Consider the following 23,487-nt stretch of genomic DNA (forward strand, 5'->3'; position numbering starts at 1 on the left):
GCAAATCCATCGAGCATAATTTGAAAACATGTACATTTGATCAGAGATGAACAAAATATTGGCAATTGAAAGTAAATGGGAGAAAGGAGGGAACAAAGGAATTGTTGCATCTGCGGCGTCTCTCCCTGGATCCCGGTATAGATGCCGACTTTGCTCGGGAGAGATGCCGCAAGTAAAATAATTAATGACAAAATCAAATTTAAGCCAATTTCTTCAACTTTAATATAACCGAACACTAGAACGTACTACAAGACAATTATATCCACATAATATAATCATTCAATGGTAAAAGAATCTATCTGATAATTTACAACATTAAATTAATCATATTTTAATTTCGATTTACTATAAATGTGCATTTGCAATGGATTCTTCACTGTGTTATATAAAACCCCACGGCACTTAACACCCTTGAAAGGGCTCTGGCCTGCACAGCGATCGCTGCTCAGCCCGAAGGTCTGCAGATTACGAAGCCGTGTGGTCAGCACGACGCATCCTCCCGGCCGCTATTCTGGGCTTCCGAGACCGGGGCGGCCATGTCACCGTCAGATAGATTCTCAATTCCAATCAAGTAGGCTGAGTGGACCTCGAACCAGCCCTCAGGTCGAGAGAAAAAAAATCCCTGACCTGGCCGGGAATCGAACCCGGGGCCTCCGGGCGAGAGACAGGCACGCTATCCCTACACCACGGGGCCCTCGTGTTATACAAAGGAAACATCAAAATCATAATGAATATAATTCTGTCCTGACACAGTAATTTGGAAACATGTCTACGGCAGGATTCTTGAATCAAAAACTGATGTTTATCCTCTTACAAGTTTTTACAGGGCGTCTCCGAAAACCGTAAAAGAGTAGTTAGTGAGACGTAAAGCAAATATTATTATTATTATTATTATTATTATTATTATTATTATTATTATTATTATTATTAATATAGTTTTTACAGATTGTTTCTTAAAACTTTGTTCTCTAGCAATTTTGCTGCAACAGTCGTTATATTTAGAGCAAGATTCATGCAGTCACTGTTTGTAACTCAAACACTGGATACAGTCATCCTTTTTTGAATATCATTTTGACTTCGGTGATTATTGAAGTAGCTATACTTGCTGGACCCAGAGAGCCTTTTTCCAGATTTCGTGACTGTATTCTAAGTTCGTTCCGGAATTCTGTAGTATCATTCTGCCTCCCTGATCAGTATTTCCTTGGCTTTCAGTCTTTTAACAGCCTCTCTTAAATTTTCCTGTGCCCATTGAGGTCTTTTAACAGTGCCCTTACTTTTATACTGGGCAGGCATGACGCAAATTTTTATTGCTGAAAATAATATAATTTTATATAATAAAATAATGTTACCAATGAAATTAATAAAAATATCGTGAGACGATAAAATATTCGAATAAAATACCGGTACACTCTGAATAGTATTGAATGTTTCCAGATCGCTTGTAGAATCTGATAGCAATGAGGCATCTCAGCCGGATTGTTGTGCGGCAACTCTCCCAACTATCAGGGAGAGACGCCGCACCCTCCTGTTTTCATACCTCAAGGCTATCATGGCCCAAAATTAGCTTACTCTCAACTACAGTTATGCTTCTTACGTCTACGGTACTAAAAACGTCTGATTTAAGCATTTGAAGCCAACTTAATATACAATAAACTAACACACGCAAAAACTTTGTCAGGAGGAAACATGTACTCGCCTCATGATATCGGCTATAATTGGCGTAATATACGAGCAAATTTCGTCACACTCGCAGACAGTAGTTCTTCTTTAGAAACTGAAAAACCACACATATTGCCATCTAGCTGTAACGATGGGAACCTTTAGCTACAGTGTACGCGGCATCTCCACCGGGGCGGCATCTGTCCCGGATTTACCTTATCTCTGGTTATATACGTACCTTCTTCTTATCCCGCATGGAGCCACGTCCGCGCACCATTATCTTACACCCTGTCTCCTGTTCCAGCTGCTTGGCTGTCATTCCGCGTGGACCCAAAATTCGCCCCACGAAGTTGAACTGAAAACATATCAACATAAAAGAATTATCGGCATGTGAAGACACCATCTGAACTAAACGATTTATCTAGAGAATATTACAACATATTATTTGAAAATCAGCACAATCACACCGAATAGACTCATTGAAATCGATTTGAGTAAACCTACCAAGACTGTACTGAATACATGTATTATTCAGTATTTTATTCAATGCGGCAAGTAAGATCGACATAAATAATCGTTACTGAATCGCGGTAATACTGATATAACCTATCGCGACGTGACTGTTCTGTTTCTGTGCTCATACGTGCCTTTTTAATGGCCTAGCAAAGTGAAGTAAGTTAATTATTATTATTTTGCTGTTTGCTTTACGTCGCACCGACACAGATATGTCGTATGGCGACGATGGGATAGGAAAGGCCTAGGAAGTGGAAGGAAGCGGCCGTGACCTTAATTAAGGTACAGCCCCGGCATCTGCCTGGTGTGAAAATGGGAAACCACGGAAAACCATCTTCAGGGCTGCCGACAGTAGGGTTCGAACCCACTATCTCCCGATTACTGAATACTGGCCGCACTTAAGCGACTGCAGCTATCGAGCTCGGTAATTATGAATTATTAAGGGCACTTCTGTGGGTGAAAATTCGTAATTTTCTCGTGATTCTATTGTCTGTAAATATTCAATCAGATATCGATGAGGAAAGATGAATAGTAGAGATTCAATTATGGAAATTATCCCCCCCTCAAAAAAACACGGAGTGTACGTACAGTCGATTTCAATACGTTCTCAGTACGAACCGCGTTTACACGGAACTCAATTAGAACTGAGTACGGTACGATCTCAGAATTTACCGTATCGACCTTGAAACTGAATCCCTATTTGCATGGCATTTTCAGTACGGAATCGTACTCAAATCCATTTTAATCAATACAATACAATGGAAAGGGGTGAACAAACATTTCACTAGACTACGTACGCCGGCACCACCATAGCTCGGCAAGATGATGCAGAGGACATGTGCCAGCAAAGCAGTGACATCGACACGACTGGGCGGAACGCAAAGGACGTGCATTTACATGTTTTATTGATGAGCTATTGTTCAATCTGTGACGTCATCATAGCGAAGATGGCGCACATATAACCATACCGGTCCACAAATTACTAGCTTCTACTGTGGAGAATATTTTGAATAATTCTTCGAGTGGAACTCGGGTACATGCTTATGTATTTCCGACCATTTTCCTTCAGCAGTTTCAATGACACTTTCTTATTAAGAAGGTATCTCTTGTGGCCTGACAATGAGAATGCCGATGTTATTCGCTGAAAGTAAAGAGTGATTTACTTTTATTTGAAGCTCATAAAACATCCTGATAGACAAGGCGTGCACATTCCAGTGTGGCAGTACCACTTGCCCTAAACGATCTAGTTATTGTCCTTCCAACATAAAAATGAAATAAAAAATAAACCATTACAAAGCTGGAGTGCCAGAAGTTTGCCTTGATGAAATTCATAGAATTGTCGGTAAATTTAGTCTGCTATGGACATCCATAAATAGCAAGTGACCGAGCTGTGATTAAATGCTACAACTCTAGTCCTGAGAAGTGAACATTTACGAATTTGATTAACTTGTTATTCAAGCTGTTTCAGAAAACTGTATATTTAAAAGGCAAAACGATAACTCGAATTTTTGGATTTGTGAACGGGTTTGAGGAGTAAGGAGGGAGCAATTCCGGTTCCGTAAGTACTGCCAACTGAATGGAAACAGATAAGAGATCCCTATGGAATCGTATCAAAGCTTGCGAGACAATTTTATCGGCCCAGAGAAATTGTTCTATTCCCTGAGCTTCTAATTTAAAACGCTTCGCTAATAAAATAATAAAGAAGGGGTTTTACCATCAGCAATGACAATGCAAATCCAACACTAAGAATAATGTTATTTGCTTTCATCCCACTAACTACTTTTACGATTTTCGGAGATGCCGAGGTGCCGGAATGTAGTCCCGCAGGAGTTCTTTCACGTGCCAGAAAATCTACCGATACGAGGCTGACGTATCTGAACACCTTCAAATACCACCGGACTGAGCCAGGATCAAACCTGCCAAGTTGGGGTCAGAAGGCCAGCACCTCAACCGTCTGAGCCGCTCAGCCCGGCCCAACACTAAGAGAGAAGCTGAATTCGTCATTAAAGTGGCATGGAAGCATATTATTATTATTATTATTATTATTATTATTATTATTATTATTATTATTATTATTATTATTATTATACTGCTTCATTTTCTAAAATCCACAGAACGGGGAGAGTTGGCCGTGCGGTTAGAGGCGCGCGGCTGTGAGCTTGCATCAGGGAGATAGTGGGTTCGAATCCCATTGTCGGCAACCCTGAAGATGGTTTTCCATGGTTTCCCATTTTCACGCCAGGAAAATGCTGGGGTTGTACCTTAATTAAGACCACGGCAGCTTCCTTCCAACTACTAGGCCTTTCCTATCCCATCGTCGCGATAAGACCTATCTGTGTCGGCGCGACGTAAAGCCAGCAGCAAAAAATCCACAGAGCTAACTGCGAAGAGAAGGTACTCATAATATTTATATATGGTTGGCTAATTTTATTGAGCAAAACTAATGAATTTGTATTTGTATGTTCGTAAGCGGTACATGAGTTGTGACCGACACGGAGTTGTTGGCAGCCAACGACGGAAGTGATCGCGACGCAACTTACGTCCAGTAAATACCAAATATCGCAGAGCTTAGGGAGCTTACAGAGAACAAACAACCAACAAGCTTGAAAATCTACTCTTCTGTTCATTAGCACAGTAACTTAAACTAAAGAACAGTTTAGGATAACCTAAACTTAGTCGAGAAAAAGGGTTGACCAAGGAGGTCACACAGGAAAGACAAGAGCGAGAAACTGACTCAGCCTTATGGTCTCAAGTCCAAAATATTGACACATTGTTCCCATGTATTAATCCAACCAAAATCTTTCAGTGATAACTTATTTTTCTCATCAGCTAAGATACTACCAGGCATATTCGTTCAGACGAGTTCTGGTTGACTTTTATTTGGAATCCCAGATTTTCAAACGTTGCATAAATGCAAAACGTGTCACTACCACAGCAGTACCATAAATGATGGGCTTATGTTTATAAATTTGGGGTTTAAAGATGTATACTATTATTATTATTATTATTATTATTATTATTATTATTATTATTATTATTATTATTATTATTATTATTATTATAATCAGACTCTTTGGCCTGAATGGTCAGCGTTGAGGCCTTCGGTTCATCAGAGGGTCCCGAGTTCGATTCCCGGTCGGGTCGAGGATTTTAGTCGCGTCTGATTAATTCTTTTGGCTTGCGGACTGGTTGTCTGAGTTTGTTCCAACACTTTCCTCTTCATATTCAGACAACACACTACATTACCAACCACCACAGAAATACGCAATAGTGATTACATCCCCCCATACAGCGTTGTCATCAGAAAGGGCATCCGGCCGTAAAACACGGCCAAATCCACATGTTCGACACAGTTAGCGCGCGATACCCCACATGTATGGGGAAAGGGTAGAAAAAGAATTATTATTATTATTATTATTATTATTATTATTATTATTATTATTATTATTATTATTATTATTATCATCATCATCATCATCATCACATACAGGCCTTGAAATAGTGTAGGATGACATATTTTCTAAATGAAACTAACGTCAGCTAATTAGCTAACCTTAGTAGCTCTACTAGTTTTTACATTCCACTTTTGCTCAAAAATAATAAAAAAAGAGATTCACATTAAAGTTTACCAAAAAAGAATGAAAACCCTTATGTGAGGTAAACCTGGTGTTATTGCCCTCAACATTCGCTTTCCATGGGCCGGTCATAGCCCTCAGCTTCAATTATTTGATTATTTGATTTTTGGAAGAATGAACAGCTTTCAAGAATTTCATATCAAACGATATCGCTTCAAAACTTGTAGCAAGTAACCTCATAAAATGTTCTCAATAATAAAACTGACTTGGTAGTTTTTACATGAAGTCTGTTTTCCTCGGTAGCGTAGACAAGGTCTGCCGATGGGTTACGGTTACAGAATGCTATGAAGGTGCGTGCATGACTTGTCATTACAAGGACACCGATCTGTTGGTTCGATGATTATGTCTCTGAATGTTTATTTAGTTTAGTATCAGGTTCTGTTTATTTTCTTTTTGTAAACATTCCATGGGGAGGGGGGTTCTAACCTAGGCCCGTGGTTTTCCTCTTCGGTCCACGTACATTTCACCTGTCAAGATTATGCTTTCAGTGGCAGCCTATGAACCAAGCAGAAGAATAACAACACTTGAATATCCTTATTGCTGTCCAAAGTCTCTTTAAATGTGGAAAAGTGTGCAAAACTGGACAAGACCTGGAGAGAGCAAGAATTTAAAAGATACATTTCAGCACCTTAAGTGAAAACACGGGACATTTTGAGTTCCAGTTAGATTTGGTTGGTCAACGGAACAAAATTCCTGATAACAGGATTTCTGGGATCCTTACTTTAATTCAGAATGAGATTTTTTTTACACTGGTTGTTAAAAGATCGCCATGTTGGAGAAGTAAAGCAGGTTCTTCCGAGTTATTTAAATCATCATATTTAGCTCCTACCACAAGTGGCCTTGAGGGATAGCTGGCTCCAGTACAATAAACTGTGGACAGCACTAACTCGATTATAAGCCCGCGTTTTTCATGTCGCGGATTAGTGTGATGATTTAATGGCTCAGTTGAGTAAGAACTGGCAAGCCGTTAGAGTTAACAAGGCCATTGGTCCTACTTTTTCCTCTCTGTCATGACTTACAACGAATGGTAATAAAAATAAAATAAAGAAACACTCCGCAGTGCTGTACCAAAGGGCTGGAGAGTTGTCATGACATTACAAACTCTCCATGGAGGGATAAGCTTGACTGGAACTAAAACTCGAAGCTTTCATTTCTTGTGAAGCAATGAAAGTTACATGAAGTAGGAAAATATACAAAATCGCGTGCAAGTATCGGAAAAGGGACTCTCTCATGGTCTGGGGATAAGCACCGCAGCCTCATGTCAGGCTGACCTTGGTTCGGTTCCCGGCACTGTCATGAACGTAGCTTTAAAATAGCATTCTAGAGGGCTTCCTTTCCTACCAGTAGTAGCCTACCCTATAGAGAGGTTAATCATATAAACAACCGACACAAACTGTCGATACGTATACCGTACGAGAGGTTGCAATCAATTTAAAATAACACAAGAGTTATTTCTGGAGCTGTCCTCGGCAATTTAAATAAAGCAACAAAAATGATTGCCGTTCACTTTTCTAAACAGGCGTCGATCGATCGCCCTAAACTAAAACGCAAGCAGTTCGCGAAAATTTTAGAAAGGCAACCGGCCGTAAAACTGGACCTACTCCGTACATAGTGCCGACTCCGAGGAACTGGGAAAAGTCCGGTAAGAAGAAGGTTATTTCAAAAACTATACAACACAGGCCTATAACTAGTAGCCTACTGTACTTTGTCACAAGTACCATTAAACAGAAACACAAGTTATTATTCTTAAAAGTGAATTGCATAATTTATTATGACTTTCACTCATCTCTCTCCTAGCATCTGAATTTGTTGCAATGTGGAGATGAAAGACTCTGCTCAGGTGCTTCCGACAACTCATATCAAACCGTCTTCCGTGAAGAGATGATGCCATGGACCAAAATGAATCTCAGAGTGCTCAGAATTGATTTCGCCGTCCTTTCTACATAAATAATCATTTTGTAGTTGTAATATAACTTACTAGCTACTGTGTTTAGATTGCACTGCACCCATACCTTGTCATCTAGACTACAACACCCAGAGGGTGTTCTGTTTACAGCCCAGTAGGTACACTGAGCGGAGATAAAGTTGGAATTCAAGAGGACAAATTGGGACAAATATTCATTTATAGGACGAGGAATAAGGGATTGGAATACAGTGGAACCTCGATATCTCGAAACACTGCGGGAGCTAAATTTTATTTCGAGTTATCGAAATTTCGAGATACAGAGAATACCGTTTTTGAGCATGATTGAATCCTATGTATCTACGGGCTTATACTGAATACAGTACTTTTACAGCAGTTAAAAATACACTATTACACTCGTATATTACGACATCGCTTTAATTATGACCCTTATTAAAGTAAGTTTTTAGAAGATAGAATACAGTTCATAAAGTAGGCTACCTAGTGAAACAAGAAACATAATACCTCTGTTAACACATTTGGAAAAAATCCGTTAGTCTCTCCTGTTTTTTACTGTTAACCTTCTTTTCTTCCTCATACTTTTGAACAACATTCATTGCTGTGTGAAACACTGTCATTTATATTCGACTGACTCTGTATGTACACGGGGCTGCTTTCGTACGTGACCGGTAATGAATTCACACCCGAAAAACAACGAGGCTTTGCCGATTTTCCGATCACTAGAGGTTTGTTTTCCGGTTCCCGTCATATTAGCTACCAGTATCACTGTAACCCTTCTTTACTTGTTAACTCCTCCTCACAAATTGCAAATGCTGCATTGCACAGTCAATGTTGTACAAAATTCGACTTACGGGTACATATTTTTTGCTTGAAGGGAGGAAACACTTGCTTCGAGAGATCGAGAAATTCGTATAACCGAATTTCGAGCAATAAAATAAAAACACGTGAAGAATAGGACAAACGGCCGGGAAATTGAAGTTACCTCGAGATACTGAAAATTCGAGTAAGAGAGGTTCTACTGTATTGTCAAGGGGAACGTTCCATAAATTTTCAAGTTCTGTGAAAACGTTTAAGGAAAGGTTAGGTAAACAAATGATAGGGAATCTGTCACTTGGCAACAGCCCTAAACGCAGATCGTTGATTGATTGATTGATTGAATGACTGATTGATTGATTGATTGATTGATTGATTGATACAACAAATAAGGTGGGGTTTTTCTTTCTTTGCTGCTGCTAACAACACCATAATCAAAGCTATACTTCCTCTTACTGTTGCGTGTCGCAGTTATATGATTTACTCTCAATAACATTATGAGATAACATTATTTCAGAGAAAACTATCTCGTCTTCTTTTCTCTCTCGTGGAAAAGTTATTCAGATGTGTAAATGTTTGGCGCTCGCACTGATCCGCCCGCATTGACTGGTTGCGACTGGCGAAGAGTAGCATGGGATATACAGTACTTCTATCGTCCTGCTTCTATTAACGTCGATGTTCTACTAAACAATGGCTGAATACTGTTAACGCAGCGCAACCTCGTTTAGGTACACAATGTCTACGAATTTGTTCTTAGGGAAGAACAATAAAGTGCGATGGGAGTCTAAGACGACTGGACCACAGTCAACCAATAGCTGATCGTCACCTGGGGCTGCCCTCCCCCACTCGCCATTATCCTATCAACCTCCCCTTACAAGCGCACTGATACCGCACTATGCACTCATTGGCTTTAATCCTAATCAATGAAGCCATGTGCCCTGATAGGCGCATCTCCTTCCTGCATTATCACTACACTTCACCTCGAGCCAACCAAGTGATAGGGGAGATAACAGCCAATGGCATGAGCTTGCCGCTCTACGTACAACATAGCTCCTAAATACTGAATGTGTACAATAAATCTTGGACAGAAATGTACCTGTCTCTAAAGATTGGGAGAGCTCGTACAGTATGTCGCGACCACGGATGTGATTTCTCTTACTTGTGCCAACTCTCCTATCTGACCTCCCTTGGCAACCGTTATTCTCTTTGAGCCCGGTTTGCGAGGTCTGGAATATATTTCATTTTCATGCCATTCTGATAATTTATACCCGCATTCTTCGAGAAATCGAAACTCTTCCATTTCTGTAAGAGTCGACGTTTACTTACTGTAGACTTCCCTTCAAAACAATAATCATCACCAAGGCCTATTTCTAAAGATAACCGCTGCTCAGCTCGACGACCTGCAGGTTGCGAAGTGATGCGTGATCGTTGTTCTTGCCTTTCCAGACCGGGGCCGCTATCCCACCGTCCGGTAGCTTCTCAATTGTTCTCACATAGGCTGAGCCTTCAGATCCTGGCCTGGCCTCCTGGTAAGAGGCAAGCTCGCTCCGCCCTTCCAAGTGGTTAGCAGCGATAATGATTATGACTGATCGAAATATTTCCTACACAGGCAGATGTCCCTGGGCAGGGAATGTTAGCAGGTTATGGAGACCGGTTACTCTCTTCGTTCATTAGAAGCTCTATATAAAAGTAAATCCTTGTTTGAATTTTGAATATGTTCTTGTCTGACAGGAGTTGCTCTACTGACACTACCAACTTCAATGTCCTGTAGGAGAGTAGTTTCTGCCCCAGACGCACCGAGACCACCAACAGATGATGGTCATGAAGAGTGGTCACAGTTCCGACAATGGCCACTTAAGAGGATGCCGGTTACAAGAAGGTAAATATTATTCCTATTCCATCCTAAAATATTCGGAAAAACAAAAAGGCAGTAGTTTAGAACACGAAGTAGTGTAGCGTAGGCTACAGCGGACTGGACGCTCGTCACACATCACGTACTGGATGGACAGGTTTGAATCTAGGTCGAGTCAGAAAAGCAGCATTACTTCAGAGGAGAGGCCGCTCCACTAGCCTATAATGTGTATTCTACCTGCTTCAACAGTTCTCATCGTTCTTGCAATCCCTCATCACTCTAACAGTTTGGAAAACACATTTGAAAATGCTGAAGCTGACAGAACTAAGCTCATCGACCTTGCCAAAGTATGAAGAAGGATTAACTACTTTATAATCTGCTCAGTAATCAATAGTTGAAATTATGAGAGGCAAGGAAGAAAATAAAAACGATCGAGGTACAGTCTTCAGGTCATTAAAAAATTGAGAATAGCTGGGGCATGATATAAGAAGGGAGATCAGGTTTGCTACTCGGGTAGTGATGGCTTAAGGTACAAACTCAGCATTTTCCTGGTGTGGAGATAGGAAACCACGGAAAATCATTTTCAGAATTGCCGACAGTAGGTTCGAACCCATCATCTCCTGAATCCAAGCTCACAGCTGCGCGAACCCTAACCGCACGACCAACTCACTCGGCATTAATAATAATAATAATAATAATAATAATAATAATCATTATGTCCTTAGTTCCGTTTCTTGAAACGGGGTCGGGGATAAAGTGTGATGAATTTATATGGCATGTTTACGGCCGGATGCTCTTCCCGACGCCAGGCTCGGTTGAGGAGCTAATGAAGATGAAATTAATGATGGTGAATGAAACTAAGTAAGGAGGTGAAAGGAATCGGCTGTGGTCTATGAATCACTATATCAACTCTCCATTCATTTGGTATAGCTCCTTCATGCAAACAGTAATCAAATACATACTTCAGATATGGTAGGCCTGCTATATCCTAACCAATTGCCTTTATTATCCCCAAAATCATATCAACACAGAAAATGTCTGCATCTATAATATCGCTTCTCAGCCATGACTCAATTTCTATTACAGTAACTGGTAAATATATCTGTACCTATCCCTTTCTTTAGAATACTACTACAGTTTATCAACTTGACTTCAGCTCCCTGTACTATCATCACCAGTTCACCTCGTTTCCCTGAATGTACCTACCTACAACACTTCCAAACAAACCCCTTATCTTATTCTATATGTACCACTGCAGATCCCTCTCTGCTATGAGCCGATGACCTTAGGCCCCTTTAAACAACAAGCATCATCAACATCCGTTAGGATCTACAAATTTCACTCCCAATTTCCCACATAGCCACTCAAGAGATTTTGGGAGAAGAAAAAGGCAACGATATCAGCTAAATAAGTGAGGCATAACAAAGAAGGAAAGACGTGGACTTCATCACTTCCTCTGAGAATACAGCGAACGAAGAAGTTCTAGTCCGTGGTTCGCGTTATCAAACGAACTGTGCTGGCAGAAGAGTACGAGAGTATTCTTAGGGAGTGAGCAAGCCATTTGGCGTGAGGCCAGCAACACCTTGACTCACCTTCACATCTGTGTCGAGCCCCATCTTCTTCATCTACCGCTTGTCCCACATCTGTGTCGCGCATATGTGGATTTGGCCCTGTTTTACGGCCAGATGCCCTTCTTGACAAAACCCTATATGGAGGGATGTAATCACCCTTGCGTGTTTCTGTGGTGGTTGGTAGTGTTGTGCGCTGTCTGAATATGAAGAGGAAAGTGTTGAAACAAACACAAACATACAGTCCCCGGGTCAGAAGAATTAATCAGACGCGATTAGAATCGCCGACCCGGCCTGGAATCGAACCCGGGACCTCTGAACAGAAGGCCTCAACGCTGACCCTTCAGTCAATGAATGTCGAGCCCTGTCCAATATTCAGATTTTCCGTACAACGCATGGCGTGTCACGCGTCCTTGGCTTACGACAGTTACCAAGCTGCCCTCACAAGGCTGGGTGAACGCCGTTCCAGATCATCAGAGGAGTCACATCGGCGGCTGGTATACCAACCAAGGACTTCTTTTATCCGCCGCCTTCCCCACACTTTCGTCGGATCGCACATGTAGGCCTGGCTCAGTTTTATGGCTGGATGCCCTTCTTGAGGCTGTTACGTGTTTCTGAAGTAGTTGGTCGAGTACACTAACCACACACATGATCAACAAATTTATTCCCTGGAATACCCAAACAACTAGCTGAAATGATGGCATCTCGTTGAAACTAAGAATGCTATTATTACTTACTATGATAGTTACATTCCAACGTTGTTTAACGGGCAGTTCATCAGCCTATCTTACACTAATGCTCGGTTTCTGGAACGTGAGATATTGATCGTATAGCGGTATCGAATGGTTAACTTTGTGCTTTGCATTGCACGACTCCACCAACGTAAAACAGATCTATCGCCCGCTAAGTTGTGAACAAGAGCTCGACGGGCGTATGCACAGTACCGTACCGTATATAGGCAACTAACTTAATATATTGCTTTTTGGTTTGGTTTGTTCTTTCATCATCTTTCCACATGGTTAACATCTTAATAACGACCACGATTATTATTATTATTATTATTATTATTATTATTATTATTATTATTATTTTTGCTAGGGGCTTTACGTCATGCCGACACAGATGGGTCTTATGGCGACGATGAGATAGGATAGGCCTAGGAGTTGGAAGGAAGCGGCCGTGGCCTTAATTAAGGTGCAGCCCCAGCATTTGCCTGGTGTGAAAATGGGAAACCACGGAAAACCATCTTCAGGGCTGCCGACAGTGGGATTCGAACCCACCTGCCTCCCGGATGCAAGCTTACAGCCGCGCGCCTCTAATCGCATGGCCAACTCGCCCGGTACGATTATTTTTCATCGTCAGCTTAATGTTGTTGTAATGTATAGTGAAGCGTGAACTCAAAGACAGATTCAGACCACATTAACGTGCGTTTGGTTGAGGTTTATATTGCATCCTGTGGTGAAAAACATCCAGTTTTCCATTGTCCCCTTTTGATCAAATATTAATTACGGTACGCTTTTATGCTACTGGGTCTTATCAGCTTTTTAGCAGTGACTATATTCGTATTCATAAAAAACACCAGAACAACCAGGCCTAATTGAGCATAACAGATAATTAAAACGTTACTCTACTACTGTAGGTCTACTTGCATTGGCGGTAGACATCTTATATTTTTATAAAGTTCAGAGCATGTGACAGACTGCTGATGCGCATGTTTTTATTAGAAATCTGCAAACAATACTCAAATTCTTCCGAATGTCCTTACATTGTACGAAAATGAAATCCACGCCTGCAAGAACACTACACTAGTAGTGGGAATCCTAAATTCTCGCAGCAGGAACGCTCGTAATACGACGAATTACATGTGCAAATGCGCGAGACAATCTGGGATAGTTTCCGATTGCTGTACCATAAAAAGAAAGGTTATTATTTTTTCGCATTAATTTATGTTCGATTTCACGAAAAGGAAACAATTTTTCGCGTTATATCGTGAAATAGGGATGACCCCATCGCTTTAAGGTGTTAATCATTTCCTAAAATTATTCACAAAAAGAATTCGTGAGATTTGTGAATTATTTTTGTGAGATAGATAAATAAAGAGAAACAATATCGATTAATCATTCATTGTTACTTATGTAATATTGATTAGAATAATATAGCCCTAATCAAGATTATATAACAAATTACCCTTTCAGCCTACATGGCCATACTACTAAGGGATCTCCTAGAATACTAATACGAAGAGATAGTTCGGCCAAAGTGAGAAATCATTATTCTGTCTTGTTTCTCTTCACACACGTCATATTGGAATAAGATCGTCATTTTCCACGGATTTCGGTGCAGTTTCGCACTTATTGCAAACTAAGTAAATTTCGCTTTAAACTGACCTTGTCGCTTTAATTCCCTGTAATTCGCGAAAACAAAATCACTGATTTCTTAGCCAGAATCATATAATTTGTTAAGATATCTCAAAGTCGACTCAAAAATTTTTTGTCGCGTTTATAGTTAATGCGAAAATATCATACCTCTAGTTATATATAAAAACAAAGCAGTGCGAGGGTAGAATGTAATGAGTTAGTTATGGAACTCATCAACGAGTCTCCAGTTTACAGTTCGGTAAGTCAGCTGCTGTTGTGTTTATCGAGTAAGCGACTGTAACAAATCAAATAGCCGCCGGACGGATATCTCACCATTCCAGAAATCCGTAAGTATAAAGGTACTGGCTAAGGACTCTCTACGGCTAGTGTGGAGTTTGAAAATGCGTTCTTATTGTCCTGAAAGGCTCGCACTTCTTATTCAGAGGCAGCTGCTTTTCGCACAACCCAAATGTTGTTCTGCCATTTTCACACACGGCCGCTTCCTTTCCACTCGTAGGCCTTTCCTCGCCATAAAACCTATCTGTGTCGGTGCGACGAAAAGCAATTTTTTTAAAAAAATGTTCTGTGATCAAGGTTTTTCATACTGCGTATGCGAACTAGAGGCTGCGGGGCTCAATATTGTGTTTTTTTTTTTTTTTTCACGTCGAAATGGGATGGGTTCCTGGTAGGACGACGATGATGATCTTAATACTTAACATGAATCTTAACTGTTAACTGTCTTATCTGAGCGTCGTGTCGCAGGAGTTCTTTAATCCTAAAACTTCTTGGAAGACAGGTAGATATTTCGTCAAGTGCGAACGTCTGCTGGACAGGTGGTCTCTGAATTCAAACGTAGCTATGTAGTCAGGCAGAAGATTTCACAATGTGGTGGCTGCGGAATGTTCGGTCTGTCGTTCTGAAAGTGAGAAACAAATGCTGACTTGCAGACGGTTATATGGCTGGAGAAGTGACAATACGAACTCTCATTACTTCTGAGACGAACTTCGTGACAGCTCTGAAACTGTGCTTTTTAAACGATTTGTGAGGGAGTATCGACAGCAACAGTGCGGAAAACGGATGGGAAGGCAAAATATGAGTGTGTTGATCATGAACAGGGCACAAGGTTCTTGAATTTTCGGTAGTTCGTTGAACGAACAGGCGGTGCAACTTGTGTCAGAAGGGTCAAGCTAGATGAATATTTTATTTTAGAAGATCTAACAAAGAATATTTGAAACTGTTCTTCTTCTCAGTCGCATAACTCATGTCCGCGGTGTCCGCCAGCAGTCGCCATCCGAAGAGCTGAGTGAGTCGCGCCTTTGATCTGGTCTGGGAGCTCCTCCACGCGGCTTGATACTCTTTACTTTTCCTTGCACAACTAGTTTTTCAATGTTATTTTCTTTCCTTAATACACGTCGAAAGGACTGCACAGTTTTTCGGAATACAAAGCTCTTCTAAGCGTCCAAAATTCATGTTTTTAAAATTAAAATATCATTGTATATGCAAAAATGATTAATATTTTGTTGAATTCAAGTAATTCAACCACTTTGATCATAATTGGTATTTATTATCTATTTATCACGACGCACAGATCTCCTACGGGCGTCATATCAAAAGACCTGTATCAGTACACTCCAGAGGCCACACGCATTTCATTTCATTTCATCTATTAATCGTATGGCTTTTAGTGCTGGGAAGGTCTGAGGACATGTTCATCTCGCGTGGTGACTCCCATGGGAGACCTGCGCATCTGGATGGAAGATGATGATTATGATAATAATGATGTTGGGAGGCGGTGACAACCTGTATCGGCATGTAGCTTACTCCTGTCGAATAACATCTTTTTTCTTTTGCTAGTGGCTTTACGTCGCACCGACACAGATAGCTCTTATGGCGACGATGTGATAGGAAAGGCCAAGGAGTGGGAAGGAAGCGGTCGTGGCCTTAATTAAGGTACAGCCTGGTGTGAAAATAGGAAACAACGGAAAACCATTTTCAGGGCTGGCGACAGTGGGATTCGAACCCACTAGAATAACATCAAGGGGTCTGCTCAAGGCTTAACGTCACCATCTGACGGGCGAATCACCAACAACAACGTCATATGACCTCACCCTATACGAAAACTGCGGCGAGATTTGGAATTGAATCCGGGCTTTTGGCAGCAATCTACTGATTAGAACTTGTATACCGCCACATCTCTAATTGTGACCAACATTCGAACCGGCCAACCAAGATGTCAAACCATACAGCCTCGACGGCTTAACGATCATAGACACCAGGTGAGACAATAATTATAACAGCAACACCTGCACCGATGCTGGAAGTTAACGACACGGAGCTACATCATGTAAATACCACGCGCCTCATTGCGCTGAAGTAAGTGACGGACAATAATTGGACTGTGACTTGTGGGACTGATAACCATGTTTCCAGAAAACGTGAACCATTCCGGTTACAAGGCCACCAGAGTACCGTGGGCTAAAGTTCTGCTCCATAATGCACACCATTTAACGAACACGTGCGCGGAATACACAAGGGCAGACTCTTCGCCGTTAATAGGGCGACCCTGAGCTTTCGCGCCCCAAGAACTGCAAGTCGAGCCAGCCACAAAGAAGTCCATTCTAACAACCACGATATGAATAGCTAATGAGCACCAGACTATAGAGCGGGTAATGCACATTCCGTAAAGCACGGACAAATGTCTTTACACATGGAGATGTAACTGCAGGCCGTTCGTGCATAGCCCATGACTGCGAGATGGCTTGAGACGTGGTCAGCCCCACTACTTGATTCGCTGTCTCTCACATCAGTCAACCCTTTTCCAATCCTCATCTACAACGCGCGAAGAATCAAACCTGGGACCTCCGGTTAAGGTTTAGAGACGGTACCTCTACACCTTTCGTTTCTGAGGAACAAGCATAGCGAATACACTAAAAATAGCTAGCTCGTTATCACAATATATATTTCACTACGAGGAAATCTTACTTAGCGCTGGTAAATACGAGTGTATACCAAACATCAAGCATTCGTCTCGTTATTCTTGCCTAGTATGCCTCATTTTGGTGCTGCCATTGGTTTTTGGAGTTTCCTTATAACTGCATAACCTTTGGTGATACTATTTGAGGATCCAACCAGCCTCTGGGCTGATGACCTAACATGCATACTCACTGCTAGCCACTCCTAGCCACGGTGTCGACGTCAACACGACGTGTGTTCCGTGTGGGTTAACGGTAGACTGTCGACCTCCAGATCCTGAGATCGCGGCTTCAAATCCAGCAACTTGGGTCGGGCTGAGTGCCTCCAACTTAGCAGGTTCCGGTGCTCAAATACGTCAGTCTCGAGTAGGTAGATTTACTGGCACGTATAGAACTGCGAGACTTAATTTCGGCACCTCGGCGTCTCCGAAAACCGTAAAAGTGGTTAGTGGGACGTAAAGAGCTAGTGGTTTAACGTCGCACGGACATGGTGCTCGGCGACGCAAGGACGCGGTCGTAGTGCCTGCTATGAAAGAAAGGAAACCTCCAAGGCCGCCGACTGTAGGGTTCGTTACCACCAATCTCACAGCTACAGCAGTGAACTCGCTCGGTAAGCAATAACATTCAATAACGACTCACGGTTTTCCTAACAGAATATGTAATCCTTCATTGTAAATGTAACAGGAGCCACAAGACCTGGAGTCTGGTCCGGTCCTCATGGTGAGGGCCAGTCATAAATAGGTGCTGCACCTTGATTCTTTTGTCTTGTCTTGCAAAGTAAACATACAATGAACACCCCCAACTGTGTTTTAGTTGCACCTTTTCTTAGTGTCAGCACCTTTTTTCCACTCGTTTAATACTTTTTAGCTCCTTTGCAGCATTTTATTCGTAAATAAATTAAACAAAAGAAGCAGACCATTCCGTCTGTAAACCTTGGTTCTATGTTTTATGTAGTTTCTCAATTCATCACTAGAATCGTAGGCTCCCTATACTGCACTAAACGGGAGCTTACGTTGAACTATTAGCTTACCGCCCTTCATCAGCTGCTTATCTGTCGGCTTTGTTAGTACTGCGGTTCAGATTACGCTGTGTCTGCCATTCTCCTATTAGCAAATAGCTGTTAGTGTGGTACCAGTATCAAGTACGCTGAAACAAAAAAATAACGCCGAGAAAATACGTGATAGCGCTAAACAGTTTAGCTACGGAATTCTACATTGTATACAGAATTGTAGGTTAGGTAGTGTACACGTTGTGAGCAAGACGTCTTTTCTCATATGAAGACTGCGTTAGGGAATTTTCATTGTAATGGTGGGCCTGCTTGCCTACCATCAGTCACAATCAGGTGGGGAATTGCATTATAATGGCAGACACCCCACTCTCCACCTGCTTTTCTACATCCTCAGAACGATGTCTGAGTGGTTTTCCAAACTGTCTGTCTGTCTGTACACGCATCAGGAGAAAACTGCTGAACATAATTTATTGAAAATCGGTATGTGAAGTCGGGGGATGAACCACTACAATCTAGGCTATAAATAATTTTACTCACGCCGAGTGCAATGGTAGTTTAGGGGAAGGCCCAAAATTTAATTCTCAAATATTTATATTGCCAGTGGTTCTATCGCTAAATAATACATAACTAAAGTTGTATAGAATTAAATTCCCGATCATTTATGTCATACATTGCTACCGCACCGGCTTTGATAACACAGATATTCAAGAATTTGTATTTTTGTTGCTAAGTTGCTAAGTTCATATCAACGCCGAGCCACGAGAAAATGGGTTAACAGGATTTAATGAAAATCGGTATGTAGAGTCGGGGAATAAGAAACTACAGCCTAAGTTATGAACAATTTTATTCACCCTGGATGAAATTGTAGTTTCGGGGGAAGGCGCTTAAAATTTAATTTTTAAATTATATATTATATGTTATTGGTCCTATCGAAAAGTACTGCATAACAAAAGTTATAGATACATTTTCCGATCATTTGTTTTATTCACTTTAAACGCACCGTACCGACTATGATAAGAGTGGTATTTCAGAGTCGGAAGAAAACTAAATGTGAAGGCCCACAATGTTGAACGCGCATAACACTGATCAACAATAACATGACATTGACTATTGTTCGTTGTGATGTTCTTTGTCTCTTATGCTGCCGCTGCAGAGTAAAACAGCCTGACTGAATATTCGCGGGAAATAGCTGGGGAGTTAGAAAACTTTCTTCTTTAGCATGCCATTCCTCTGGTTCATACATTTTCCGATACCGTACTACTGGTACGTAACACACTGATTCATCATAGTATTCCAGGTATTCGATCCCTACTCTGACGCGCTGTTTTGAATGAGCAGTGTGCACACTTAAGGCAAGGCCTCACTTAGTTATTGTAGTAGTAGTAGTACGACTTGGTCTAGAATTACAATTTCGGCATATTCCAAATTATAGCACCACAATTCACTAAACAACTGAAAATTCAACCCTGAAAAGAGCCGTTTCTTAAAAAGAGCTTCTTCGTCCTCGCTTTTATTAAATTATACATTCATGTTATTCCAAATTAGCAGTGAAGAGGGGGTTTCCCCTCTGGCTTGGGGGAAAATTTGCCTCCAAGTCAGATAGATTTTTCCGCCGCCAGTGTAGTGAATTGAGATTTTCCGACTCATCGGCTACTCCTAGGAAACAGATTAGTGAAAGGGCGTAGTTTTTGCCCTGGGACTCAACTATTCGTGTTAAGTTATCAGCCCAGTACTTTCTGGCACAGTGAGGAAAGCAATGGCGAACTACCTCGCTCTTCATCTTGCCTAGTACGCCTCATGTTGGGGCTGCCATTGTTTTTTGCTGTTTCCCTATAACCACATCCAACCAGCCTCTGAGTTGATGGTCCAACAGACAGAAGATTCACTGACGTTCGAACCAGAATGATGTGAACAAAAGACCCTCGTGGGCAACTAATGCCCCAGAAGAGGAGACTGTAGGCCCTCGCCCTGGCATATTGCTCCGAACTTCCAACACAAACTTTATTTCCACGCGGCCGCGTAATGTCGGCAAGTAAACAACCGAACGGCTGCTGTACCACGTGCTACAAAGCCGGAAGTTCGTGCCACAAACAGTCGAGTGACAAGAAACAGTAATTCGACAAGGGGGACTGGCCTGGAGTATGCCAGAGGTTTCAGGCAGAGATTGAGAGTTCTGACATAAATATGTCTAATGGCTGGGGCTCATCCAAAAATTTGTGTAATGTGACGCGACAAAATGTGTGATGGCAGTGTAACGATAGCAACCGTGCAGGCTGTGTCTCAAGGCAGAAATTAGCAGCCTGTGATGGATGGCCATGACTGGGAGACATATTTCGCAAAGGGAAAAATAGTTTCTTTTGAAAAGAAAGAACCTCTTTTCTTTTCGTTTTTGTTCGAGATAATAGTAAGCTACCACAAGGGAGGCTGAATATAATAGCATATGTATTTGCATGACAGGACGGCAGGTCAAATTCATCAAGAGTAACCTGTCCTCTCTGTTTGGAACACGGCTCTTATTCAGCTTTCTTCAGTTAATCCCACGTAATTCTCGTGTTGCTGAAACCACTCAGGTTCGCTTTATTCGTGACACCACGTGATTTTCTCAAGTGAAAATTCCAACCCAGGATCTCGAATCTCAACCTTCCGAATGGAAATCCAGCAGCTAATTACACACCCAGCGACGTAAAGCAAAAAACAACACCCTCAGCGATCACGACTCTATTACTATATTATTTCCACTGTTTCTTCTTGGTTGCCCACCAAACAGTTCTTCGCGCACTGGAGGTTTGTTAACAGCATTGTATAAACCAGGTCTAGGGTATACAGCTGGTTACGTACCAGAAGCGTCCGTGCCGGATGCGACCCGGTCATTATCGTGCCAATAGCGACCGAGTGGATTAGCATCGTGCCGCATGCGACCCATCAATCACAACTGATCAGACTGTCACCAAGTGGCAGATTGCTTATCAGTTACTAACTTAGTCTTTTCTAAAATAAAGGTCTGATGCCATGGTTAGTCGGTTCGAGTGTCATTGGACGAAAAACATAATTATTATAATGTTGCTAGCTTTACGTCCCAGTAACTATGTTTCTGGTTTTTAGGATATGCCGAGGTGCCGGAATTTAGTCCCGCAGGAGTTATTTTACGTGCCAGTGAATCCACCGACAAGAAGCTGACGTATTTGAGCACCTTCAAACATCAACCGGACTGAGCCAGGATCGAACCTGCCAAGTTGGAATCGGAAGACCAGCACCTCAACCGTCTGAACCACTTAGCCTGAATGAAAAAAAAAAAAAAAAAAAATCACCAAGAGAATGTAGGCCGGTAGGGTAGGAAAGTTAGTGGTATACAATTTGTAATCACTAGACTGCGTGTCAAAAGCCTGGATTCAAATCCAAACCTCTTCGCATTGTTCTAATGGAGTGAGGGAATATGACGCTGTTGATGGTGATTCGTCCGTCAGATGACGACGTAAAGCTTTGAACAGACCCCTTGGTGTTATTCGAGAGGAGTAAGCTACGTGCCGACACCGGGTTTCACCCTCTCCCTACCTCATTATCATAATGTCACATCCAGAAGCGCAGGCCACCCATGGTGTCAGGTAGAAAGACCTGCACCAGGCGAGCCGAACACGTCCTCGGACACTCTCGGCACTAATAGGACACGATAAGTAGGTAGGCCTAAGTCATAAGTAGTTTCAGAGAATCAAAAAATTTTTTGAGCATCTCCCTTGGTAAATTATTCCAATACCTAACTCCTCGTCCTATAAACGAATATTTTCCCCAATTTGTCGTCTTGGATTCTAACTTTATCTTCATATTGTAATCTTTCCTACTTTTCAAAACACCACTCAAACTTATTCATCTATTAATGCCACTCCACGCCATCTCTCTCGGAACATCCCGCTTAGTCGAGCAGCTCCTTACTTCTAAGTCTTCCCAGCCCAAGATTTGCAACATTTTCGTAACGCTACTCGTGTGTTTTGTTACCAAACTTTATCGATTGTTTTCTGAAAGGGTTTCAACCTTAATTACGGAGTCCCCGGTACAGCGTAATTAGATTCTGAAACAAATTTAGGTATGACTAGCTGATGTGCCCGTGCTTCGCTACGGAATTCTACATTGTATTCAGAATTTCAGATTAAGTACTCTACACGTTGTGAGTAAGATTATATTAAATTGGATAGTTCTTAAAGTTACCCAGAAAAGCGACGGAAAAGTCACCATACGTCTTTTCTCATGTGAAGACTGGGTTAGGGAATTATAATGGCAGGTCCTCTTGCCTACTATCAGTAACAATGAACTTGGGGAATGTTCATTATGATGGCAGGCCCACTTCCTATTGCCAGTCAGTCGAGTTGGACAGTTTGATGATAATGGCACTCACTATCCACCTGCCTTTTTACATCTTCAGAAAGGCTGTCTTTGTGGTTTTCCCAACTCAAATCATCATAGGTCATTACAATGAAGTCAATAGGAATGTCGCGATTACAAGGAATGTTATCATATGAAATAATCAATCAAATAGAAAACCTCACATTTTCTCATTTTTAACGAACAGTGCTATGTTGCCGATCTAACAATCCACCGACCTGGAATGACCAGGGCCGCAGACGGCAGTGAACACTCCTCTGCCATTATTCCTTTAAGTGTGCACACTGCTCATTTCAATTAGCGCCTCATAGTAGGGATCAAATGCGTGGAATAATATGATAAACCAGTGCGTTACGTACCAGTAGTATCAGACAATCGATGAACCAGAGGAGTGTCATGCTAAAGAAGAAAGTTATCTAACTCCACATCCCTCTGTGGGTGGGGGCGGTAGAATAACATCCAGGGTATTCCCTGCCTGTCGTAAGAGGCTCGCAACTTGGGAGTGTGGATTAGCGACCGCCGGGCACGGAGTTGAGCCTGGCACTGCTCCCACTTACGTGTACCAGGCTCCTCACTTTCATCTATCCTATCCCATCTCCCTTGGTCGACTCTTGTTCTATTCCGACCCCGACGGTATTACGACTTTTTAGGCCTAGGGAGTCTTCCTTTCACGCCCATCGTGGCCCTTGACTTTCTTTCGCTGATATCTTCATTTTTCGCAGTGTCGGATGCCTTCCATTTTTTTTCTCTCTGATCACCACCACAACCACCACATTAGCACATAGCATTTCTCCTCTAATGGTTGGCGTCA

General features: G+C 41.8%; 1 protein-coding gene across 6 annotated transcripts in view; it reads right to left on the reverse strand.

Moving 5' to 3' along the window:
* how (protein held out wings) overlaps nucleotides 1-23,487 on the reverse strand; it is a 360,598-nt gene that overhangs the window by 47,197 nt on the left and 289,914 nt on the right. For all 6 annotated transcript variants that reach the window (XM_067136171.2, XM_067136173.2, XM_067136170.2 and 3 more), the window contains exon 3: nucleotides 1,898-2,014. In XM_067136171.2, the coding sequence (XP_066992272.1) occupies nucleotides 1,898-2,014 (117 nt within the window). The remainder of the gene's footprint in view (nucleotides 1-1,897; nucleotides 2,015-23,487) is intronic.

Source organism: Anabrus simplex, chromosome 1, assembly GCF_040414725.1.
Source record: "Anabrus simplex isolate iqAnaSimp1 chromosome 1, ASM4041472v1, whole genome shotgun sequence".
Taxonomy (NCBI): domain Eukaryota; kingdom Metazoa; phylum Arthropoda; class Insecta; order Orthoptera; family Tettigoniidae; genus Anabrus; species Anabrus simplex.